Source organism: Hipposideros armiger, unplaced genomic scaffold, assembly GCF_001890085.2.
Source record: "Hipposideros armiger isolate ML-2016 unplaced genomic scaffold, ASM189008v1 scaffold_8, whole genome shotgun sequence".
Classification (NCBI taxonomy): Eukaryota; Metazoa; Chordata; class Mammalia; order Chiroptera; family Hipposideridae; genus Hipposideros; species Hipposideros armiger.
In genome coordinates this window covers 6985422-7010262 of record NW_017731358.1, presented here as the reverse complement: position 1 = coordinate 7010262, position 24841 = coordinate 6985422, and the positions used below count along the sequence as shown (strand labels likewise).

Below are 24841 nucleotides of genomic sequence, written 5' to 3'. Positions count from 1 at the left end.
ACAGCTAAGATGCTGAACAACAGCTCAACCTGTAGCTGGGCTACCGTGAGTCACTGGCAACTGCGTAGGCTGCAGCCCCTGCTGCAGTGGGTTGCTATGGGTTACCGTGTGTAGCCAGCAGCCAGCGTGAGCGGCCCTCAAGCCGGCAACTGATCTGCCTCGCCTGGGAAGAGTGCAATGATGGTGCCATCTTGGGCCAGTGAAGCAACGTCCTCCACAACTAGACTGAAGAACAAAAGAACAAAAGGACAGCAACTTGTCTGTTCCCCTTCCCCCGATTCCCCAGCGCTGTTCCAATTCCCCAATAAAAATCTTAAAAAAAAAAACTTCAGAGAAAGGAAAAGTTGTGTAGATTATGATTATCTACTGAAGGCTCCATTGAAACAAGGGATGGGAGAGTTACATGAGCAAAGGTAGGGGTAGGAATGAGTCAGGAGAGGGTGGGGGGGCAGTGAGGGGGGGAGAAAGGGCAGTAAGGAGAAAGGATTACCTTGTATTTAGGTCAGGAAGTACTAGGAGATAAGGTGTGGCCTTTTGAGGATTTTGAACCAGATGAATTTGGACAAAAAGGAAGTCTTTAAACAGAAGTTGTTAAAGAAACATTTTTGGAAAATTAACATGGCCGCTGCATACAGCATAAATAGCTGCTACCTGTGAACACTACAGTAATCTGTGTGTGAGATGATGATGAAAATGACAAAAGGAATATACCTGGGAAGTGTTTTGAAGAAATTATTAGTATGAGTTTGAGACGTAGAGTAATTTAAGGAAGGACTTAAAAGACTGACATTTTTGAGCATGGAAGACTGAGTGTTGCCCCATTGTCAAAAATAAGCGAGTTAGGAAGGGATGCTGGTTTTGCCGGGAGGATGGTACATTATTGAGTGGTAGGTGGCATTGAGTTATAGGGTGAGGATGGGACCTCTCAGTCAAAGACCTGAGGACAAGAAGGGGTAAAGTTAGGGAAATATATGGGAGCTATCAGTGTGGAGCTGATTATTAAAACAGAATGGAGAAGTCCTCTCTGAGAGGAGTGCGGAATAGAGGCAAAGACTGAACCTTGGAGGCCTGACATAGTGTAAGTAATAGGAAGTGGCAACGAAGCCGTTAAAGAAGGTAGATCATAGAGGTCAGAAAAGACAGTGTGGTAGAATGTCAGGAGGGACTGAGTACTTGTAGAAGGATAAGATCAGTAGCATCAAATGGCCACAAAGATGGGAAGAGTGGAGTCAGATGAGCTAATGATGAGAATCTAAAAAATATATTCATATGACTAGAAAGAGCTCACTAATGTTAGAACAATTTTAGTAAAATGAGTGGGGGAGGAAACATTGTAGTAAAATGTGTGTGGTGAGGCAAGGTCAAGGTAGTAGATACATGCCACCTATTCAGCCATTTGAGCTATGAAAGGACGGAGATTAGTATTTTATTTATAGGAGCTGTTGAGAACAAGTGAGTGTTTTGTCCAAGGTAGTGGACTCTCAGTGCCACTGTGGTGTGATGAATTAGGAATTCACATCAACTACTGACAGAATTGTAAATCGATTCAGCCTATTTAGAAAGCAATTTGTTATATATATTAAGAATCTTAAAAGGGTTCATATCTTTTAACCCTTATGCCCTTTAGCCCTCTACTACCAGGATTCTATATAAGAAAATAATAAAAAATGCCATCACAAATTTATGTAGAAAACTGTTCACTGAAACATTATTTGTAATACTGAAAAATGGGAGACAAATATAGCTATAGGGAATGATTGAATTCAAGTTAAATCTGTTGGATGTTATACAACTAGCAAAAGTATTTTTTAATTAATACATAGGAAAAGTGTTTGTGAAATAAGCAAGATATAGCATTATGTGATTATGAAAAATGTATATGTTGTGTATAATCACAGGAAAAAGCCTGGAAGAAATACACCAAGTTGTTATTCCTGGGGAGTGTGATTATGGGTGCTTTCAATTTTCTTCATACTTTTTTTAGCTCCCATGTTACCTGTAATGAGCAAGTGTTACTTTTATGATTTCAAGTTTTGTTTTTTCAGAGCGAGGAGGCAACCTTTGGCAGGAAAAGGCAGTGGAAAGGAAGGATCTGAGATGAAAGAGGGTTGTGAGATAAGTTTGGTACAACCTCTTAGTAAGAAAGATCACAGATGAAAGAGTTTTTTACTAGTTCAGAGTGAAGGAAGGACTGGTGTTCTTCCTAGCCTGCAGGGAAGGATGAGAAAACAGATGGAGAGATAGGAAATCTGTTTCTGTCACAGAACTGATGTAGGTCAACAGTGAAGGCCAGGAGAGTTTCAAATAGCCCCTGCTGGGAGTGGGCTGGAATGTTAATGGGAAGAAAATCATTCACCAAAGAGTGGCCCCATCTCACTGAAGTTTGGCCACCAGATACATAGAATTGCAAGACTTTTTTCCATAGTTTCCCCCAACTTAAAAACTGGCCAGGTGCCAAAGATTTATTTATAAATTTGTTTTTTCAACTCTAAAAGATTTTTCCCATAGAACCAATGTTACAAATGGTGATTAGGGTTCTAGCCAGCCCACAAAACTCATTCTGTCAATCTGCATTGCCAGTTTTTCCTCCCTAGTATTTTTCATAGCCATTACGTTCTCTTCATTAGGGCCTATAACTATCCTACTTTCTTTACACACCCCACTTGAGTACAGTGTTGTGATACCACCTAAAAGGAGGTTCCATATTCATGTCTTCCCATTCCCGCTTCCTTTCCCCTACTTGTCCCCCACCCCAGTCCTGTCTTGCATTCTGCACTCAGATGTATCTTCCAGAAACACCATTGTTTTCCTGCTCAGAACTGCTCTGCCTGTTTCCCAAATCCTTTTTGGAGCATGGCAAACAAAAGGACTCTAGCTGTAGAGCATCAGTATGGGCCTCATTAACAAGGCAGAGTTAAGAGGCTTGTGAGTGATAGCCTGGCACTCAGACCCAGAAGTCTGTGTCACATACAGGAGCAATCACATACAAACAATAATGTTTGAAAGCCAGAAAAAACATCCATCCCTTGTCAGAACAGTTGCAGACAGGAGATACCAACCCATTCAGGTCTGATCATTGGAAAAGCTCAGAGCAAGATAATATATCCGGTTTGCTCGTTTGTTTTGGTTAGCCTTTTGGGCAGTCCAGCTTTGCGTCTAATGTGGAAACTAAATCAATGGTTCGCCATTCTAAATGAACTCTGGCTGGGAATAAGAGCTCCAATTTCCCTAAGCACATAATTACCCTAATTTAATCACTCTCTCTACTAGGTCTATTGAGCAGCTACAAACATGAGGCCTACAATTCATAGTCATTACACAGTATTGATGAGATCGTGTATGTATATGAACCTTGCTATCCTCGGGATAGGCATACATTTAGCTCTTTTCTTTCTGAGACTTAAAGTGGACCCTGATTCACAAAACAAACTTTCAAAGTTCTTTCCTATGACTTACCCTTTCCCCGCACAGCAAACATTTTAGGACTAGCAATATCCGTTTTCAATTCTAAAAGGATTAAATAGGCATTTGTGGACTAGCATGAGAACCATGTATTTAGATTCCATGGGACATGGAAAAGAGGAACATTGTTGTCCCAGAAACAAGTTTCTCCCAGCGGAGGCCATGGTCCCACTGGCCTTCTGGAACACTAGGAAGAGAGAATGAGGTGCGTGGGCAAACAGCCTCACACCCAAGCATAGGATCAGCTCTGTGAGGTCTGGCCATTCATTGTGGACAGTCAGTGGCTGTGTTTACCTGTGATGGGCGGCCAGCTGCTTTGCAGGAGGGATGTGACACAAAGCATTTTCCACAGGAGATGAGGTAAGGCGACTGTAGAACAGTTTATACTGCATGTTACCAAGGACTGAGTGGTGTATTAGAAACCACGTGCTCCGTAAAATCTGAAAGCTGAGCGTATGTACTTGACAGGGATTCCAAGCTGTGGGTGTAGTGAGTTATACATTATTGATATTCAGAAGTTAGAAGTAAAGCAGAGCTTCTGTTCAGTAAATGAACTGTTGAAATGAGGATTTTGAGCCCAGCCAGAGACATAGATTAAGCTGCGTTGGTGCTCCCTGGTCATGCATATAGTTTATGTTACACAGGAACTCTAGCTAGCTGTTTGTGCTGAAGAGCAGCGATCCTCAAACGTGGCAACACATGAGAATCATTTAGGGACTCTTAAAAGACATTAATACCAGAGTCCTGCTCCCAGAAATTGGGATTTAATTGGTCTGGGATGGCCCTGTGCTTTCTTTTTTTTTTGGTAAGGTACTCTGATGATTCCAATATGCCAAGTTAGAAATCCTCTTTCCCAGAGCAGTGCTTCTCAAACTTTAGTATGCATAAGCATCACGTGGAGGGCTTATAAAAACATTTTTCTAGGCCCCACTTCAAAAGATTCTGAAGGTTTGGGCCTGAGTCTCAGAATCTGTATTTCAGTGACACTCCCAGCTGAGGCTGGGTAGCACTATTCCTAGACTTTGGAGATGTGGTGTTGGTTTCCATGTGTCTGGCACACGTAAATCCTCAGCAAGTGTTGAATGAATATGGGTGTCTTTTTGATTCTCAAAATTTAGTGTCCCTATGAATCACTTGGGTATCTCATTAAAAGTGCAAATTCAGATTTTGTAGGTCTGAGAGTGGTGGGAGCTGAGAGTCTGCATGTCAAAAAACCTCCCAGGTGATGTCAAACGCACTTGAGTATAGCAAGGTGTGACAAGATAGATACTCATATGTATGCTTTTCTCATTTCCACCAAGGTACACTAGTCAGATGATCTTCACCTGCACATCTTTGATCGACCGTGAATTGGGCACATTTCCTACTATACCCCATTCCTTTCTTTTTCTCTCCCATTCCAAAAGCATATTGGAATGCGAGTGACGTTTTTATAGTGATAACATCAAATTCTAATTTTTAAACGTTAAATATCAAGTAAATATAAAATATTCCTAAAATATGTATAAAGTAAAAACAAGATATAATTAATACCCAAGTACCTATGTTTTTAAAATATTTTTTTATTTTGGAATAATTTTAACTTACAGAAAAGTTGCAGCAAAGATAGTGTGGAGTTCTATATAGCCCTCACCCAGTTTCCCCTAATGTTAACAATACATTTGTCAAGCTAAGAAATTACCATTAGGACATTGCTATCAACTAAAGGACAGACTTTATGCGCTTCTCACCAGTTATTCTTACTGTTGTCCATTTTCTTTTTCAGCGTCCATTTCAGGTTGCATTTAGTTGTCATATCTCCTTAATCTCTTGTGGTCTGTGACAGTTTCACATTCTTTGATTTTCATGATCTTGACAGTTTTGAAGAATACTGGTCAGATATTTTGTAGACTGTCTCTTAATTTGGGTTTGTTTGATGCTTTCTTATGATGAGGCTGGGGTTATGGGTGTGGGGAAGAATGAAGAACAGAGTTAAAGCCCTTCCCATCACAGCACGTTAGCACATAATACCCACATGATTTATGACTGGTGACTTTAACTCTGGCCAGTTTGTTTCTTCCTTGCAAAGTCACTATTTTTCCCTTTCCATATTCTTTTCTTTGGAAGCAAATCACTAAGTCCATCCACACTCAAAGGGAAAGGAGTCCAGGAGGGAAGAGTATCTCCATATAGTTGGGATTTTTTTTAAGGAAGATTCGTCTCTTCTCCCCCATTTTTCATTCATCCAGTTATTGTCATTGACATTACCTTGGGAGCTTTTTTGAAATGCAGACTCTCAGCTCCCACCACTCTCAGACCTACAAAATCTGAATCTGCACTTTTAATGAGATACCCAAGTGATTTATAGGGACATTAAATTTTGAGAATCAAAAAGACACCCATATTCATTCAACACTTGCTGAGTACTTACCGTGTTCCAGACACATGGAAACCAATTTTATCCAAAAGTGGATAAATTAAAAATTGTATGGACTTGTATATTTTATACCTTAAGTTACAATCTATACTACCTCATTTATTTTGTTGCTCAAATTATTCCAGTTTAGATTCTATCGGATCAGCTCCTGCGTTCCTTTAAACGCCCCATCCTTTTGTTTTCTGAACACTTTTTCTTTCTGCTGATTACCAATTCATCTTGCATTTTCTCTGCCCCAGCCTAGAACCAACCATTTTTCTCTAAGGAGCCTCAGTTCCTTTTATTGGGTACTGGCATTTAGAAACCAAGATCTGGGCACTGAGTGTGCCTGTTGCTACTGAAGTGTCACTGATGCCAGGCCCACCCAGTGGGTGGAGCTGGGAAATACATGTATGTATCCTAAGCCCTGTATATACACATAATTATGTCTATTTCTGTCCATCTGTCTATCTTATATCATCTGCCTATATATTTACAAATATGTGTATATTTATAAAGCTAAAAGAGTTCATACTGAGTTCTCCGACTGATCCAGCACCACAGGGTTCATTCTAGCCTTCCACCCTTACTTTTGGAACTTCCTTCTCTGACAGTAAAAAAATCTGGCTCTCATTATCTACTATTTATTTATTTGTTCAACTCTATTATACTTGTAGTTTTAGAATCGTTAACCCATACTCCTGTAAGAAACCAATTGGCCAGATAGAGTACAGTGTTTATGTATAGTTCTTTTTGTCTTTAATCTTACAGTTTCCAATCAAAACAGTGTTTTCCAAAGTTACTTAGGTCAGATCCTTTTTTCCCCACCTTGAAAGTCATGAGGTTAGGTTATGTCCTATATTTCTAATACACTTAGATACATTTGTCACAGTCTCCTTCCATCCTGGGTAATATTTTAAAATTTGCATATATTAAATAAAGCTCTGTGATGTACAGTTTTATGGGTTTTAACAAATCCATGATATTATTTTTAAGCAAATCATTGGCAAACTTCATAGCTAGCAACATAATTGCAACACACCTGACAACTGATCTTGACACAGGTTAAGAAACCCCTCATTAGATAATCTAAAAGCCTCTTCTGCAGCATTCATTGAATCTTCATTTATCATCACTAATTCCCAGAGATTGGTCATGTCCCAGGTCACATCACTGATGGTTATCTCCAGGAGGGTCTTGCAAGATTCTGAGGAAAGAAGGCATCCCCACCTTTCTGCACTGTCCATCATGATGAGGTTGGAAAGGAGGGGACAACAGGACAGAAGCCAGTACTTGAACCAGCCTCATCCCAGCTGACCCATTACATCCACCAGCTAGCAGCAATACCTCTAAGGCACTGGTTGTCAAATGGCAAGCCCCCAGACCAACAGTATCTGCATCACTTGGGAAATTGTTAGCAATGCAAAGTCTCAGGTTCTTCTCATACTTACTGAATTAGAAACTCTGGAAATGAGGTCCAGTAATCTGTGTTACCAGGGTTCTGGGTGATTCTGATACACACTGAAGTTAGAGAGCCTCTACTCTTAAGATTAACCAGAACCTTTGAGGCAGCTGTGAGGCTTCTTCTTGACTTCCTGCTAAGGCCCTGGGGATGCAGGACTGTCAGCCAGGGACAGGCTACAAGTGCAGTCAGAGGGTTAAAGGGCTGTTTTCCTTTTGGTTTGTATGTTTGTTTTTAATTGTGACCCACCAGAAGATGGAAAATTTCTGGCTTGGATGTCTAAGGCAAAATATACTATCTCTAAAACTTTTATGCTTTCATTTTTTTGTAATCGTAAAATAAAAACAGATCACATCAAACACTTCATTTTTTTAGTGATGTCAATTTTTTTAAATTATTTTTTAACTTGGCCTATTATTTCTGTTATGTGTAAGATTATATTTGTGTATGTTTTAATCAGCACTTATACTTTAAGGAGGTAAAAATGATTGGCATCCAGGTGAAGTTGCAGTAAGAAAAGGTTGGCAGGTATTTTCTCATCTAGGTAAACCTCTCATGCCTTCAAGTCCTTATCCCCCACTTCCACCTCAGGTACCTCTGTGACCTGAAATCCTACCTCTCTTCCCATTATTCACTCTAATCCAGCCACTCTGGCCTCTTCTTTGTGGTAGCTAGAACCACTTTAGGGCTTTTGCACTTACCATTGTTTCTGTTTGGAATAGCCTTCCATCAGATATCTGCATACAGATATGTGAAGTTAGCTCCCTCACTTCCTTCAAAAGTGGCATTCTCAAACAGGACTTCCCCGATTACCTATCTGAAATTTCACACACACACTCCATTACAAGCATACAAATACTTCAAGTCCCCATTGTTAATGTTTTCTGTCTGGCACTTTCTATCTAACTATATATGCATATGTATATATGCATACATACATAAACTTTCTCTCCAGTAGAATGTAAGTTCTGCTGGCATAGATTTTTATCTGTTTTTGTATATTGCCTAGAACAATGCCTGACACATGGTAGGTACTGAGTTATTTGTTGAATGAAGGTCTCCCAACATGCATTTATGTGACTGATAGTAAGTAGGTGTACATGTTAGCATTTTTGCTTTATCATTGAGCTGAGAAGCAACTTCTGGTCTTTTCAACGGTCTGTGTTCTGTTCTACTCTCCTAAACTGCCTCTGTTCTAATTAAGAAGGGTGGGAAAGGACAGCTACGTAAGGAAATAATTATTGATTCTTTTTCTGTTTCCTGTTTAGAGAGCGGAGTCCATCCAGCTCACTGCCAGTTACCCTTGTTCCATTCTGTCTCAGTGTGTGCCAGAGGGGAATGGGACAGGGTAATTAATGTGAGATGGGGCCTCGTAGGTCTCATTAAACTGGTGGTTCTCTGGGGAAGATGAAGAAGTCCTGGGTGGATGGTGGTGATGGTGGTGATGGTGGCACACCAATGTGAATGTACTTAATGCCACAGAACTGTATTCTGAAAAATGGTTAAAATGGGTAAATTTTGTGTTATGTATATTTTAATACAATTAAAAAAAACAAACAAACTGGTTCTCAAAGTGTAGTTCCAAACCAGAAGTAGCAGCTTCACTGAGGAACTTGTTAGAAGTACAAATCGAACCTTCACCCCAGAATTATTGATTCCAAAAAAGTGATTTTTGTTTTAACAAGCCATTCAGGTTGTTCTGATGCACACTGAAGTTTCAGAATCACAGCCTTAAATAATTTTGTTTTAACTCTGAGAGCTGTGAAAACAAACAAACAAAAACCTATTGAAGAGTTTTATAGAATTTTCTCATGCCCTGGTAACTGCATAATTACTGTGGTCAGAAATTCTGACCACTTTAGGGGTAAAATGAAAACTGCTCTGGAAATGTTTTGAAGATTAATGTTTTAAGTAGTGTTTCAAAAAACAAACTTAAGATTTCAAGTGCCTGCTGTGTGTCAAGCATCTTGCCAAATGCTCTCATATTCGTTTTTTCTATTTAACCCTCAAATTGACCCTGGTGAAGTAAATACTACATTATCCACATTTAAAATGAGGAAACAAGCTGAGCTCAATTATAATTTATCTCCTTTCCCAGTCAAAGCTTGCTGGGATTACAGACCTAGAACACTGCAATAAGTGAGACCTCTTATGTAGGTAACCACAGATCTTTATACACAAATAGAGCTTCCAACTTCCGGTATGTCCCAGTAAGGACCTCTGGAAATCCGCTCCTATGTGAAAGTAATGAAAACACTGCCAAAAATTCTTAAAATCAACTTTTTCAGAATTCTAGAAAATAACCAGAGGTTTGTGATGATCTAAGTAGCATTTATGCAAGAAAAATGACTTAATCATGCTAAGAACAGCAAGCCTTGTGGAGTTTTAACTGATTGATATGAGCCCCATACTCAGACTGTGTATCCCCTTTTCCCCCCACCTTCATCAGAACTATTTCTGACGGTCTCTGCTTGAATTCTGATTAATTATCGCCTGGTTAAAATTTACTGAGGCAGAAGGTGAATATTGCTAATGGAAACTTAAGTTCTTAAGAACGAATGTCTTGACTAGCTTGTTTACTGAAAAGGCTTGGAAACTTTACAAACCAGGTAACAATGAGCCACCCTCCCTAAGCATCTCTGAAAGATTTCCTCTTTAAAGGAACCAGAGCAGCTAGAAGGAATGTCTCATTCTAAATTGGGCCCAGGAAGCATTCAAAATGAGTCTGGAACATATTGTCAGGAAGGGAGCTCTCAGTGATTACTGAGCACATGCAGAAAGGACTCATGAGCCAACTTAAAAGAATTCCTAGTGATTAAAGATGGGAACATTTGAATATCAAAAAGAAAAATAGCAAATAGACTGGAGCATATCATGTGTCAAAATACAAGAATTCCTTATGATACTCTTAAACTAAAAGTCATCTGTGGAGGTTGCTAGGAAATCAGTTCATTAATTTGAAAACTGGCAAATAAAGGGAAAGAATCAAACATTTATTCTACATAACTTTTCCCTTAGGATAACCAAATAGTTAATGTGAAAAAGAATACTTCCATTTTGCAATCTCTACTGAAACACTAGATCAGGTAACAATCAGCAATGTCTGCTAAAAACATTAGATGAAAGGTGGATGGGAAGCTTTGTAAGGGATGAGTCAGACCGAAATCATCTACTGATCAATCTTAATATCAAAACTGGTGGGTGTGCACTAGGAGGTACACAATACCACCTATGACAAATTGCTAAAAATTCTAATTTCAATATGATCAAACCTCAAAAATCTATGTACAAGAAATAGGGGAGCTAGAGGAATATGTTAACACTATGGAGATGCAATCAACAAAATCTAAACTGAGAGATACTCTATAGAACTGATGACCTAGTTTCTTTAATAAATTATAAGAAAAAAAGGAAGGAGGCAGGCAGGAAGACCTACACAAGAAGTATCAATCATATTCAATGTTTGCACCTATTTAGAATAAACCAACTAAAAAAGTTATGAACCCAATTAGGAAATTGAATCATAATATTTGGTTATAATGTGCTGATAAAAGGAATTATTTTTTTACAAATAGCATTCTAGATATGATTTTGAAATGATTTTGAAAAGTTATTGTTTTGAGATGCATACTGAAGTATTTATGAATGAACTAATACATTTGGGATTTGCTTTAAAATAATCCAGTAAGGGGTAAGGAGTGGGTGGGGTTCAGATGAAACAATATTTATTAGCCATGTATTGATAATTGTTGAAACTGGGTGATGAATACGTGGAGATTTATAATACTACTCTCTATAGGTGCTTAGAAGTTAGATTTCTAAAATTAACTACCTACATTCTTACATATAATAGTTTTGTACATTTATATATATACACACACACACGTATAATTTTTAAATTACACATAATTCATGACTCCATCCACAGCTGATTTCTAGAAGGAACAAGGCTTTCTACAACCCCTTGCCATTGAAGCTCCCTACCCAGAGTTTACCAGAATAGTATTGGCAACTTGGCATCTTGGTTTATCACTTCTGGAAGGTTGCTAATCTTTATTTACCTAAACAGCTGGGTGCTATAATACATAATATTTCCACCAGAACCATTATTGTTATAAGACATGTGAGAGATACTTTCATAAAACTTACAGCCAATAAAATGTTTATGTTGTAAATACCTAATTTCCTAATCAGCAACACATGTATATTTTAAAACAACGCCAAGCATGGCACTGTAAATATAGTATATGTATACAGTAATATATTCATTTTTTAAATGAGTTAATTTTTGTAAATGAAATTTATACCTTTCAGACATTTCTCATTTTGAGACAACATCAGATTTTCTTTCTCTGAAACGTTTTTCTCTCTTTTCTAGGAAATTGGTTTAGGTTATGTGAAAGAGATGCTTCCTCATCTCTAAGGCTTACCAGAAACTCTGATTTGAAGAGAATAAATGGATTTTGCACCAAACCACAGGAAAGTCCAAAAGCTCCATCCCGTAAGTTTTTGTTAGCTTTTCCAGTAATGGACTAGGCGGCTCCCAAAGAGTAGGACAGTTTGGAATCAAAAGAACCTAAAAGAGAGGCAGTCACAGGGGCTCCTGCATCTTGCCCCATCATGCAGTTCAGGCCTCCCAAATTGTACTGACATTGGCTGTGCTCCTGTGTAGTGATGATTTCTTCATTTTCCTTATTTGTCATTTTTATCTCTTGCCTCAAAGATTGGACTGGAACTTTTTGTAGGAGAACAGATGCACCAAAGTAAATAGTGGCCTACAAATTATCTTTTAAGAAACTCCAAAGATGAACCAAACCAAGAAATGATATTTTGGGTAAACTAAAAACAGAGCGAAGTTCTGGTCTGGGCATTAACTTCAGCCATGTTTAGTCCTCTCCCTAACTCAAACCTTTCTCACTGTCACCACTGTGGGAAAAGGGAACATAATTTGTAAACTGTCAGGTCTTAAGAACTATTTGCTTATTAACTCGCCATGGCAGTAACTAGGGCCAGGCAGATCTTGGTGAGTGGAAAGGAACTAGCCTCAAAGAATACGTAGTAAGAGCTTTAAAAAGGTTTATATCCTTCAACCTGGTATTTCACTTCTGGGCATCTATCCTAAAGAATAAATAATCCCTATATGTGGGAAAAACTTTGAGTGTAAAGATATTCCCATTTTTATATATAATAGGAAAATTAAAAATCTAAATGTCAAATAATCTGGGAATGATTAATTATGTACATCAGATCTACCTGATGAGATTATGCAGCTGTTGGAATGGTGTTTATAAATATCATGTACTAGCATGGAAAATGTTATAATGTTAATGAACAAAGCAGAATAACAAAATTTTATGTTATGTGTATATACAAGCATGATACTGATATAAATTATACATACATACTTATGGGGATAAGACTTAGGAAATTGTCTGAATTGTCTTTAATGGGTATATAGTACTTAAAATGAGAAGGAAAAAAAACTACAGTGAGAGTTGTGCCAAATGCTGGAAGTAGTAAAAGATAAAACTACAGCAGTACTATTTCTAAACTTCTAAACCTCTTTTCTCACCTTTGGTCCTTGGTGGATTTTTTTTCCTATTGACTTTCCTGTTTGTTTGCTGTTGCTGTCTGATTAAGTGAAAGGAACAGCATAAGCAAAGCTACGGAGGTGGGGATGAGTGTGACGTGTAGGTAGAGGGGTCTGCCTGCAAGAGAGACGTAGGCAGTACATGGAAGTTGGATGAGGTGATCTCCAAGGTCCCTTCTAACCTCACATTCTGTGACTCCCTACATTTTTCTGCTCCTTATCTTTTATCTTCCATGACTTCCCCTTCCTTTGAAAGACATTCTCTTAGTCTGTGGTTCTGTACCTTTCTTGTTCATCTGCCTCTTTGGCCACTCCATTTTCCTCTGCTGCCTCCTTCTCCTGTCGCCTTTTCTGGGTCATGGCCCACGACTCAGCCCTGGCCGCCGCCTTCTCTTCTTTGTCACCCTCCCTGGTCTCCGTTTGCACCAGTCATTATCTCTACTCCCACCTTATTAATGGAACCTACTCAGGTGGCATACATTTAGATGCAATAGATCTAAAATGGCACAAACAGCATTTTTCTCTTGCTAAATCTGAGAGCCATAATCTCACATAAGTAAGATTTCTTGTCTTTCTCATAGAGACTTACAGCCACAGAGTGCCATTACACAAACCTACGGATTGGGAGAAGAAGATCCTGATATGGTCAGGTCGCTTCAAAAAGGAAGATGAGATCCCAGAGACTGTCTCGTGAGTGCTGAACTTAGGGCCGCAGGCAGCTTTTATTTCTGCCTGGTCTGTTTTAAAGGAAGAGCAGTTCCTCTGAATCTATTTAAAACCTTTCAACCAAATTTTAAAACAGCTTTCACTTCTGTAAATGTTTCCTCTTTGGCAAGTACCTGGAATAGAAACAGTGCTGGAAATCTATGTCCTATCATTGGTATGTAGTGTCTAGTGAAGGGCTGTCGGATACTGAGGCGTAAACTGATATGATTTCCCATCCCAGCTACAGAAATGTGACTAAAACAGTGATGTTCACTGTTTTTCGTTTGTTTTAATCTGGGTGTATCAGTTAGGTACCAGTGACAATAACTATGTCCTATAAAATCCACTTCAGTATTCAATCATAGGCATAAAAGTATTTGAAAGCAACATATTCTCTTTCTGGGACCCAGGAAAGAGTGCCTCCCTAAACCCAGCCCTGGCTGGGATCTTGAGACTTTTTTAGAGTCTGTAGATGATGAAGACAGATTCCTGTAACCCGGGGTTTCTCAACCTCAGCACTGTTGACATTTGGGCCAGAAAATGTTTGTTGCAGAAGGCTGTCCTGTGCATTTTAGGATGTGTAGCTGCAGCATCCCTGGCCTCTTCACCCCCTAGATGCCAGTAGCACTCAGTAATAGCAATCAGAAATGTCTCCAGACATTGCCAACTGTCCCCTGGGGGGCCAAATCACCCCCACTGAGAACCACTGCTCCGCTGATTGGATTGCATCTTGGCCAAGAGAGATTCTGAGAGATAGATGCGATGCCGTCTCCCCTGTGGGGCATCATCCTCTTCAGAGACAGGGCCTTGGGACGAAGCTCCTGGGCGTGCCCTTCTAGCAAAAAAGCTATTCCTGCACCTTCTGGCTTCTGATTTCAAGTCATGATTGCAAAAGACCTGGGTTCATTCAAGGTATCTTTTTCCAAGAAGATAAGTAGTATTTGCTTTCTGTTTACAACAGCTCTACAACAGCCCTTCTGTTTCTGCCAGTCAAATTAAACAGCACAGTATTTTCACTAAAATTATTTCAGCAGGAAAGCCCTGGTTTGTCTTAGCTCAAGTGACAGTATTCTCTCCTGGGAAATAAGAGCATGCTGGAAATGTCAGTGACATCAAGTTCTTCCCTGTCCTAATTAATTTCTTCCTGAAAATCCCAGCAGAAAACAAGTCAGTATATACCCGTGGCCCTAATAGGTGCTATATAGACTTTGCTATGGAACAACGTCCTCAGGCAGCCTTGTAGGTGGTTCCCAGATCCCCTGAAGCCCAAAGTACTACCTAGTGAGTCACCCTAGAAGGCCTTTCTCTGGGCCTGGGAGCCGTTTACCATTGTGCTGGTCGTTCCGAACGGGCACTGCTTCACTTGCCCTTTCTGATTGCTCTCTGTAGAATGGAGGGCAACATGATGACCTTATTTAAATGCACTTTACTTTTCGTATGTTCCCTCAAATGTAAAATATATCACTTTCCATGAGGATCACAGCACTTCAGTTGGAAATACCAATTCACATAAAATATTGTCAACACGAGTAGTTTGTGGTTGGTGGAATCTTAGATGCTCTTCACAGAGCAATTCACTGTCCTTAGCCGTTGTTCCTGGTTCCTCCCACACTGCAGGCCCATCCTCAGGGCCTGGAGCACGCTGTGCACATTGCCGCCTCACCGAGTCCCAGCTCTTACGTCACAGTGTAAATGCTTTCAGGGTTCGTCTCCTACCACCTGCAACCTTCTGGATCCTGTGCTTCCTTTCAAGCATTTTTAAATTATTCCCTCCCACCCTGCAATGTCAAGCGTAGTATGTGTTAAAAACCTGGAGGAAAACAAAGAAAATTAGCGCTCCAATCCCATCATCTAGAGACAATCACTTCCTACTTACACCCCACTCAGCAAACCAGTTCTCCATCCTGGGCCCATTAGGACTCCACATGCCCTGAGTGTCTACCAGACATTCAGGTAATAGAACTTCGACCCACTGTCCACCTGCAGAATCACCAAGGTGGAGGGGTCTTCCCCTTAGACTCTTTCTTGTTTGGCCTCTCAGCTTTCACACAAGAATGATAATCCAATCCTCAAATTTCTCGTAAGGCACATGTGTCCTTTATTCAGTGGGCACATTAGAAGAGGCACTTGCCAAAGAACTCAAGTTCACAGTCATTCAGTTTTGGCAAAACAGTTAAAAGATAAACATTAAGGAAGCATTGCTGAAAGGGTCTTTTCTGCTGTTCCATGTATTCTCAAATCTAGTGGTTCAAGGCAGAAAGCAAAAAGCTGGGTATAAAGAGCACATTGTTTAACTCTCCTGTGTTTTGTTTTTTCTTCTGAATTGTGCTTTGTGTTGAAACTTACGAAGCTTGTTGCAGTATCTGTTGTCAGGGTGTTGTTTAGATAATCACTGTATCACATAATATCTTTTTAAGAACCCCACTTTTAGCATTGGCTGCTAATGTGGAACTTGAGAGCCAAATCTGGGCCCACCATAGCAAGTATAGATTAATATGCCTTGCCTTGTTTTTGTGGCTTTGTTCCTGGCTTCACGTTTGGTCTTCACACTTTCTTCTTTTGTTTCCTACTTCAAATTTGTGCTCTCATATTGTATTTTACACATAAAGTGATTTGTGAAAATGCCCTGTCCTCCCCCAAAGCCCTACAAGATCGCCAGGCCCCACCTCCTTTTTTATATTTATAGGCACCACTCCACTTCCAATCTGTGGTACACAGAGCTTTAGATCCTGCTGGCAACTTCAGGAGGAGAAAGCTGACTTTCTCTCATGATCTCATCGTACCTTTAGGTTTGAGATGCTCGATGCTGCCAAGAACAAGATGCGGGTGAAGATCAGCTATGTGATGATTGCCCTGACAGTGGCTGGGTGCATCTTGATGGTTATTGAGGGCAAGAAGGTGAGAGTGGGCTTCCTCCCTATCTCTGTTTGTTTTCCACGTACGGCCTAGAGGAAATCAGAGGTTAACCCTCGTATTTGTTCTCTGAGGAAAAGAAGTAGCTACTTTTCTACACAGGAAATTATAAGAAACAAAATAAGACATAGTAGGGACAAACATGGGATATCGTGCCTGAAGATAAATAGCAAATTCTAACTTTGGCAAGGGGAAAGACTAAATTAGGTTTATGTAAAGTAAAAAACAGTGTTGGTTATCACAGATGTCATGCAGAACGTGAAACAAGAAATAGGACCCTGGTGTATTTGCTGGTAACCGGTGCATGTCCATGAAGCCCCAACACATGGGCTAGTTTGACCTTTCTCTAACTCCCATAATCCTGGTGAGCAGTCTTATCGCTGTTCTTTACTCATTTGTAGATGAAGAAACATTAACTTGGAAAGCTTTAGTAACTTGCCCAAGGTCCTACAGCTCCCTAATGGCAGATCCCCAGTTTGAACCTCAACCTAATTGAGGTAACAGTAAAATTGCTCCCACTTATTAAGTGTTTGTTATATAGCAGGTACTGTTAAACTCATTTAATCACCACAATAATCCTAAGAACCTAAGAGGTAGGTTATCTTATTATCTGTGTTTTATAAAAGAGGAACCCGAAGCTTGAAAGATGTTAAATAATTTCCCCAGTCACATAGCTAATAAGTGGCAAGATTAAAATTTAGAGCCAAGTTTGCAAGTTACCAAACTTCACACTATACCACGTTATGATTAAAAGAGTTAAACTTTTCTATGTAGCAGCACTGGTTAAACCCTTTTTTTAATACCACGTCTAATTCTATGTATCACAGCCTCCATGTGGAAAGAGATGTGTTGTATCTATCATCAGATATTAAAAAGTTTCTTATACACCCAGGGGTAACTGACTTCCTTATCCAAGGAGTCCAGAGTAAGAGGAAATGAATTTCTGGCTCACTGTAGAGTCTTGGAATGGAAAATACCGACCATTTAGGCTGACCTGACCTTATGGGTGCACAAAGGGCAGTGTGCAGACCTGGGAACAACTGTTCCTGCCCCACTTCCATTTTTCTTCTGTCTCCCACTTTGACCTCTCACGCTCAGTTCTCAGATTGAAACCTGCAGAAGCCTGTGGACAGGAAACAGGAATTTCCAGACTTCTAAGAAATCTGCACTGCTTTCATATACTTGATTTTATTAACTGAGTTTACTCCAAAACAAATTACTCCCTAGGATCTCCTCTAGCCTCATCCAAGGGTACATATGCTTTGTACTTTAGAGAGTTCCTCTCCATTCTATACCATGAAATTATATTATTAGTCTAAAAAGTTAGTAAATGCTACTGGAATGGAGAACTTTTGAACTTAATGTGGTTTAGAAGAGAGAAATTAGCCATTGTATGTCTTGTTCCCACCATCAACTTATCATCATCATTCTCCTCCCCTTCCCACACCTAATTCTTTACATGTGAAATTGCACAGAAATAGGAAAACACCACCTGGTAGGGTGCTAGTTTCACTGATTTGATATAAACATTTTGTACCTGGTCTGTTTATAAAAGCTTCACGGGTCACACACAGGGAGGGAAGCAAGGGAAGAGGACGGTTGCCTCTCCCCCAGCGCTGTTTGCTCTCACAGGACGGAGTAGTAGGGAAGATGCTGCTGGAAGTCAGCGATGGCAGTATTTGCTGAGGTCTGGGACCCCCCAGAGCAAAATGTTTTTGGTAAAAGAGGAGTAAGGAGCTAGAAGGGTGTGAAAGCATAGATAAGGTGGAGAAGCGGTAGCAACAAAGAAAAGTGACAGGAGAAAAAGGGATAGAAATGAAAATGAGAAAGTATTTAATAATGAAGAGAAGAAAAAGGGAAAGACGGAATATATTATTATAAAGGAAGAAGACAGGCTAGAACGGGGTCAGCAAACTGCGGCTCGCGAGCCACATGCGGCTCTTTGGGTACGTACATGTGGCTCTGAAGTAAAATTGAAAATGAAAAAACTATCATAGTTTCATTTATAAAATGTTTAAAGGATATTATTCACATAAAGATGATTTCATTTGTTTTATGGCTCTCAAATAATTTTTAAATTGTTGTGAGGGACAGGATTGGCTCTTCCATCTCAAAAGTTTGCTGCCCCCTGGGCTAGAAGATCTAACGAAAGAGGCAAGAAAGGAAGAGAAGGTGGGAGTGTAGGATTTCTCTCTTGTGTTTGAATTGGACGGACTGCTATACTGTGAAACATTAGAGGACACAGAAGTCACATGGAGGGGACTGTCGTGTCCAGTGTGCACACAGCAAACCGTTTTGTGCCCTAGTTAACCTGCTGATGTCGGTGCCAAGTTATTATATCCTCCCCAAACCAGCATACTCACTTGTATAAATTTGTTTCATTTTAGGCCGCCAAAAGACATGAATCTTTAACAAGCCTGAACTTAGAAAAGAAAGCTCGTCTGAGAGAGGAAGCAGCTATGAAGGCCAAAACAGAGTAGCTGAGGTATCCATGTTCGCTGGATTTTGAAAATCCAGGGAGAGTGTTACAGCAACAAGTCTGCATTAGAATGTGGTATGAGGATCTGTTTCATGAAAGTATGGTTTGTACAAACTTACAGCATTTCCCTGTTTCTGCTCTAGCGGTACAAATAAATTTTCTTAAAGAAATGACTTGTCTATATTTTGTGGCTTTGATCCAGGTTAAATGCAGCCTCTCAGCTTTTTTGATAAAATGAAAGAATTAAAAATGAGACAATTTATTCTGACTTTAATACTAACTTTTCTTTAGAGTCAGGTACCATATCTTACTTTAATTCCCATTACCAAAGTATTACTTCTCCCCAAAAGGCAAAATGGCTTCTAGTTCTGCATTTCTCTCTCTATTCTTTGCATTCATTCCCAGAGAGTTCAGGAAGACCATCTGAGTACACTGCCTAGTGCATCTTGGAGAGCTAACCTCCCCAAGTGCCATGGTTCTTCTCAGAGCTCTGGGAATCAGCCGGACCACAGTTGGCCATCTTGGAGTGTGCTGGTAGGCAGGCTTTTAGGAGAGCAGTCTTTGAAAATGTCCTGGCAAGGTGATGAGAGTGGTCTGGCCATGAGTTTCTGAGGACTTTGAAATCCCAGCATCATGGAGTTGCTTGGAACCAACACAGTCACCTCCTCTGCTCCATGGCTTAGAATTCCCAAGGACCTTTTCCTGATGCCTTTACACTAAACTTCTCAATTATGAAACTATATTAACTGCATTTTCTTATTAGTGTTGAAAGATATGCATTTGCACTTGGAATGTATCTCACTTTGAATGGGATGCCAAGTTGTCTCATATTTAGGTATTCATGCTGGTTCTATTTTAAGTATTTCATTTATCTCACATGCTTCATGAGCAATAATGGATGACAAGTCCTCATAGCCATCCCAACCTGCTAGTTCTCCTTAGAGAGTTATAACAGATTAAAAAGTAATTTATATAGCTGTTTGGGAACTTGGTTTAAGAAAAAACTCAGTAAAATGTAATGTACCAGTCTACCTGTAGCTTCATAATCTATCTGATGATGTTAATGATATCTGTCTATATACTTGAGAGTAATTTGAACATAGCTTCTTTTTAGATACCAAGTTCTTTGATTTTTATCACTTGAAAATTTATCAAAAAGCATAGTTTCTTAGACATTTTAGCAGATTAGTTTTTCTTGATTATTTTGGGACACTTACGTTACACCTTACCAAAACCAATGTTTTAAATATGGGTAAATGTTAATGTACTTTTAAAAATAAGTCCTCTTTCTTCATAGAACAATACCATTTTTAACTTCTGAAGAAGTATTTTAAAGTGTTGTAACTTAGACATTTATTATAATAAAAATGTTTTATTAAACCAAAGCTCACAAATGTTACAATGCAATAAGAATTTACACAATCACTTCTCATTTGGTGTCATTCTCCTATTCAAGAACTTACAGTGACTACCTCTTTATGGGTTAAATATAAATTTCTTGGCCAGAATTTAAGACCTTCCTCTATCTAATCCCATTTCTCCCAGTACCCTCACATACAAACTTCTTAGCAGTCATACCCTACTAAGAACTCTAATATCTTATGTTCCTTAACTTGTCAAGCAAGTCAGATATTAATGAACACTATTATAAGGTACTATAGAATACAAAAGAAGACAGTTTTACCCTTGATGCTTTCAATTATTTTTGTATTATTTTTTGTTTAATTTCTAGATTTTTTTTCATGTTTATCATGTCTCTACAGGTAAAGTGGGCAGAAACCGTTTTCCACTTTGTATTTTCTATATAAAGTGTTTGAATAAAATTAATATTAATATATGAGGCTATACTCAGATTATTTAATCAACAAAAATAATAGTATGCAGAATTGATTCCAAAAATTTATTCAAAGCAGGCAAGGAATGAAGTGGTGGTGGTATAATTCATATGTGAGTCCATTCTATATACAAAAACTGAGAATACAAAGATGAATAAAACATACTTCTTGATTCCATAGAGCTCATAATTTATAGGAAGCATGGTCCATGAAACCATACAATACAAATTAGTAAAGGATATATTTTGAACTCGATCAACAGAAGCTATAGGAGAAGCAAGAAAACCTAACTCAGCTGTCAGCTGTGGGTGGAGTCAGGCAGGCAGTGATGGCTCCACAAAGTGATTTCTGAACTGAGTTTGAAGCATAGGTAGGAGTTAGTAGGTCAGACACATAATCAAAGAGAGGGGCCGCACCATTCAGATATTTAGCTTGCTTGAAAATCATGAGAGGGTACAATCTGACAAGGCATTGAGAGGTCCTTCAGTAAAATGCCATTTATAATGTTGTTTTAGACTCTTAGAACAAACCTAACCATAACTTATTTTTCCCAATTTGCAGACTTGATTCCATAGATCATATCATGTCCCATCATGTAGGCTACCGATCACTTACAGTGTTTGAGTGGCATCTGACATACATCTCCAATCCACCATCATCCCAGGCTTATGCTTATTCATCTGATCTCCCAAACCAAAAACCTTGGAGTTTATTCCATACTCCTTTCCCCCCCTCATTTAATCAGTCGTGCTGTCTTGTGAATCTCCTAATGATTTCTCAAATACACCCATCCTCTAGAATAGTCATTGAGAGGAACAATGGACATCTGTTCAGGGACAGAAACAAGAGAATAATAACAGATCTCAAGAGTAAAAGAGCCCTAGATTCTTTGCTTTTCCAGCTGTCTTGCTTTGTAAATTTACGTTTTGGGTCTTAAAATCTTACAATCCAAGACGATGTTAAAAAGAAATACAAAATCATGCCAAAATTAAGAGAAACCATCTTTTTAAATATCTAACTTCTTGCCACCTTGGCTCTACTACTTGATTTCTAAAGGATTTAGTAGTTACTCATCCACAGTTTAATTGTTTTGTCATTTCCTAATGCTGCTGATGCAATAATATTTTCTGTAGGATGACAAGCTGCTGAGATTACGACATCTGTATGACCTTGTAACTTCTGTACAATCTCTTTGGTTTGAAGGTTCCAAATGTAAACCAGGTTATCCTCTGAACCAGACACAATCCACTTTCCACCAGTAACTGAAAAATTGGCAAATATGCAGTATTTCTCATTCTTATGACCAGTGTATGTCTTCAGGCATCTGCCTCTACTGTAATCCCATAGTTTAAGAGTATTGTCCAAAGTTCCAATGAGAATATATTTACCATTTGGAGAAAATTTTACAAAAGAGACAGGAGGGTTATCATCATCGACAAGTGCTTTTAAACACTGACCTGATGCAGCATCCCAGATTCTACAGACGCCATCGTAACTACCTGATACTATCAAGGACCCATTACAATTAAAATGAACAGCAGAAATTGGGTCAGAATGAGCAGACAAAGTCTTCAGGCACTTTCCCGTTTTCACCTCCCATATTTTTACACTCTCATCAAAAGATCCTGAAATTATGAGGTTGGATAGTGGATTGAAATTACAGCAAAAAACATAATTACTGTGCCCCTTCAACGTTTTCAAACATTTTCCAGATCTCACATCCCAGATCTTTAGAGTTTTATCATCTGAGGCAGAAACAAGACGACTGGAATCTGATGACCAATCAACATCTGATATTTCCTGATTGTGACCATAAAGTGTTTTCTCATATTTTCCATCATAGACTCCCCAAATTATAATTACTTTATCAGCAGAAGAACTTGCTAGCCATTCTCCATTAGGACTAAACTTAACTGATGATACTGCTTCCGTATGTCCCACGAGGGTAAATTTGAGAGCATAGTCTGGTTTTTCAGACGCTTGCTTGCTCCGATTGGCTGATGAGGAGACGGCCAACTCTGCTTTGGGGTCTCCTGACTCCTTTGTTGCCATGGCTGTGAAGCTTCAAGTCAGGCTGGCTAGGCGTCCGGCCCTGGACCAAGCAACCCGGTATTTTGGCTATCTGCCCAGCAAAATGAAGATTAAAACATCAGACTCAAAAATAAACGTTCTTTAATGTTTACAATTTCTGGATCGTCTGTACCATACACACTGATTCAGCAGCATGGTTTGGACTTGTTTTCCCTCGCTTCCTCCTTTTTAAACAAATACTTGAGAAATACTATTAAAAGGGTCCCATGCGCTGTCGGCAAATAAGGTATTAATGTTGGTTACTTTGCGAACCTATACAGTAGTCCAAATTGGCGCAGCGCGGGGCAGAGCGGAGGGAATTTCTACAGAAAGTATTTTTCACCGCCCCTCCCCCCAGCTCCGCAATGTTTGAGAACACAGAGCAACCCTACCAGTCAGACAGACTTTAGGTACTTGAGCATGAATGAATAAACGCTTTAAACAGATTTCAGAAGCTAAGAGAAAACCTGCGTAGGCACCGTTATTTGAGGTCGGGGCCTGCCGGCTACATTCCGCACATACATACAAAACGACCCACACCGCCGCGTCAATCACTAACCTAGTAGGCAGGACAATCGACCGCAGGAGCAGAGGGAGCCCCCGCCTACTTCCGAGCCGAGATGACCAATGGGAGAGGCTTTCAGGCACTTGCGCAAAAGGAGACGTCGGGTTTCCTTCCGGTTCTTTTCGCCCTTGCCCTCCAATATAGTGCATTGCCTTCTTGGCGGAGTAGGAAAGTGAGCCGGCGTCCCGGTTCTGAGTGGCTAGCGTTGGAAGCAGTGAATATTTCAAAAAACATTCATTTCTTTTTGGGAATCGTGTTATGAGAAAGGACTCAATTTTCCGATGCCCTTAGCCGTAGGGCTAAGCCTACATTTGGTACGTGAGCTGCCGAGATAGCGCGCTTTTCCGAAATGTAGCTAACGTGGATGCAAGACGCCTATGATCTTTGTTTGGTTCTGCTCCCTTCTGCTTGTGGTGTAGAACCTGGCTGTGTACAGTACGGCAAGACTGCAAATAAGCAAGAGGAGCGTAGCGACTTCTGGTTTAACAGTTTTCCCTAACGTTTAGAGAAAGAAAAGAATATGTGTTAGGGGCCTTTGAAGTACTGACCACGACATGGTAGTGCGGGGGGTGGGGGACAAGCAAACGTTGTTTTAGCAGTTCCTTATGGTTTAAGCTCCGAAAGAAAATTAAGGAGTTCAGATTTGCATAGATGCTTGAGACAGAAGAGGGGACAAAGAAGTTGGTGTAAGAAATGTATAAGGTTACTGGTAATTAGGCTTCATAGAGCTTACTCTATCAAGTTTGAAGGAATGGTTAAGGGCCGTGAAGGTATTATGTAAAGGAGACATGCTTTTCTGATGAAAATTACTCTTTAAACAAAGATAAGTTTACCAAAATATTGGAAGCGTTAGTAGATTTTCCAATCCTTTAATTGCTCAATAAAGAGTGTCCCAGAGAGTCAAGTAAGTGTTCTGTTTAAAAGGTTTGCCTGGTAGCTGAGTTGAAGTCAGGAGGCAGATATCCCTGGTGATGTTTTCTGTCAGTCAAGAATTAAAGCATTTGGAAACAAAGGGTTTCCTATCATATACTTATAAGAGATCATTGACAGCTGTGCCTTTATAAAGCACAATAATATAATTAGTTCACCTATAATCAACTATATTAACCTCATTACTTTTTTTTAAAAGATTTTATTGGGGGGCCGCTGAGTGGCACGTTCGTTAAGAGCTGGTTTGGGACGCCAGCTCTGAGCAGCAGGGCTCATGATCCCACATGAGGGCCAGTGACACTGCCCTCTACAGCTAAGATGATGAACAACAGCTCGACCTGGAGTTGGGATGCCGTGGGTCGCCAGCGCTGGTGTAGGCTGCAGCCCCTGTTGCAGTGGGCTGCCATGGGCCACCGTGTGTTGCCAGCAGCCAGC

General features: G+C 39.7%; 2 protein-coding genes and 1 long non-coding RNA gene across 6 annotated transcripts in view; 2 read left to right on the top strand and 1 right to left on the bottom strand.

Moving 5' to 3' along the window:
- Window positions 1-19176, top strand: part of FAM162A (family with sequence similarity 162 member A) — a 24244-nt gene extending 5068 nt beyond the window's left edge. Inside the window, exons 2-5 of the mRNA XM_019652808.1 lie at window positions 11698-11820; window positions 13491-13599; window positions 16404-16512; window positions 18915-19176. Coding sequence (XP_019508353.1) covers window positions 11698-11820; window positions 13491-13599; window positions 16404-16512; window positions 18915-19007 — 434 coding nt within the window. The 3' untranslated portion in view covers window positions 19008-19176. The remainder of the gene's footprint in view (window positions 1-11697; window positions 11821-13490; window positions 13600-16403; window positions 16513-18914) is intronic.
- A 98-nt stretch (window positions 19177-19274) lies between these two features.
- Window positions 19275-23531, bottom strand: WDR5B (WD repeat domain 5B). Of its 4 annotated transcripts, none has more exons than XM_019652760.1 (2): window positions 23471-23531; window positions 19275-22963 (listed from the first exon to the last, which is right to left on the bottom strand). In XM_019652760.1, the coding sequence occupies exon 2, from the start codon at window positions 22891-22893 to the stop codon at window positions 21901-21903; it is 993 nt and encodes a 330-aa protein (XP_019508305.1). In that variant the 5' UTR covers window positions 22894-22963; window positions 23471-23531; the 3' UTR covers window positions 19275-21900. The 4 variants fall into 4 exon arrangements, with proteins under 4 accessions (XP_019508305.1, XP_019508314.1, XP_019508326.1 ...); XM_019652769.1 differs by lacking the exon at window positions 23471-23531 and adding an exon at window positions 23391-23457; XM_019652781.1 differs by lacking the exon at window positions 23471-23531 and adding an exon at window positions 23379-23440.
- A 78-nt stretch (window positions 23532-23609) lies between these two features.
- The window catches only part of LOC109388219 (uncharacterized), a 10342-nt gene continuing 9110 nt past the window's right edge, over window positions 23610-24841 (top strand). The window contains exon 1 of the long non-coding RNA XR_002125163.1: window positions 23610-23790. This is a non-coding gene — a long non-coding RNA (uncharacterized LOC109388219). The remainder of the gene's footprint in view (window positions 23791-24841) is intronic.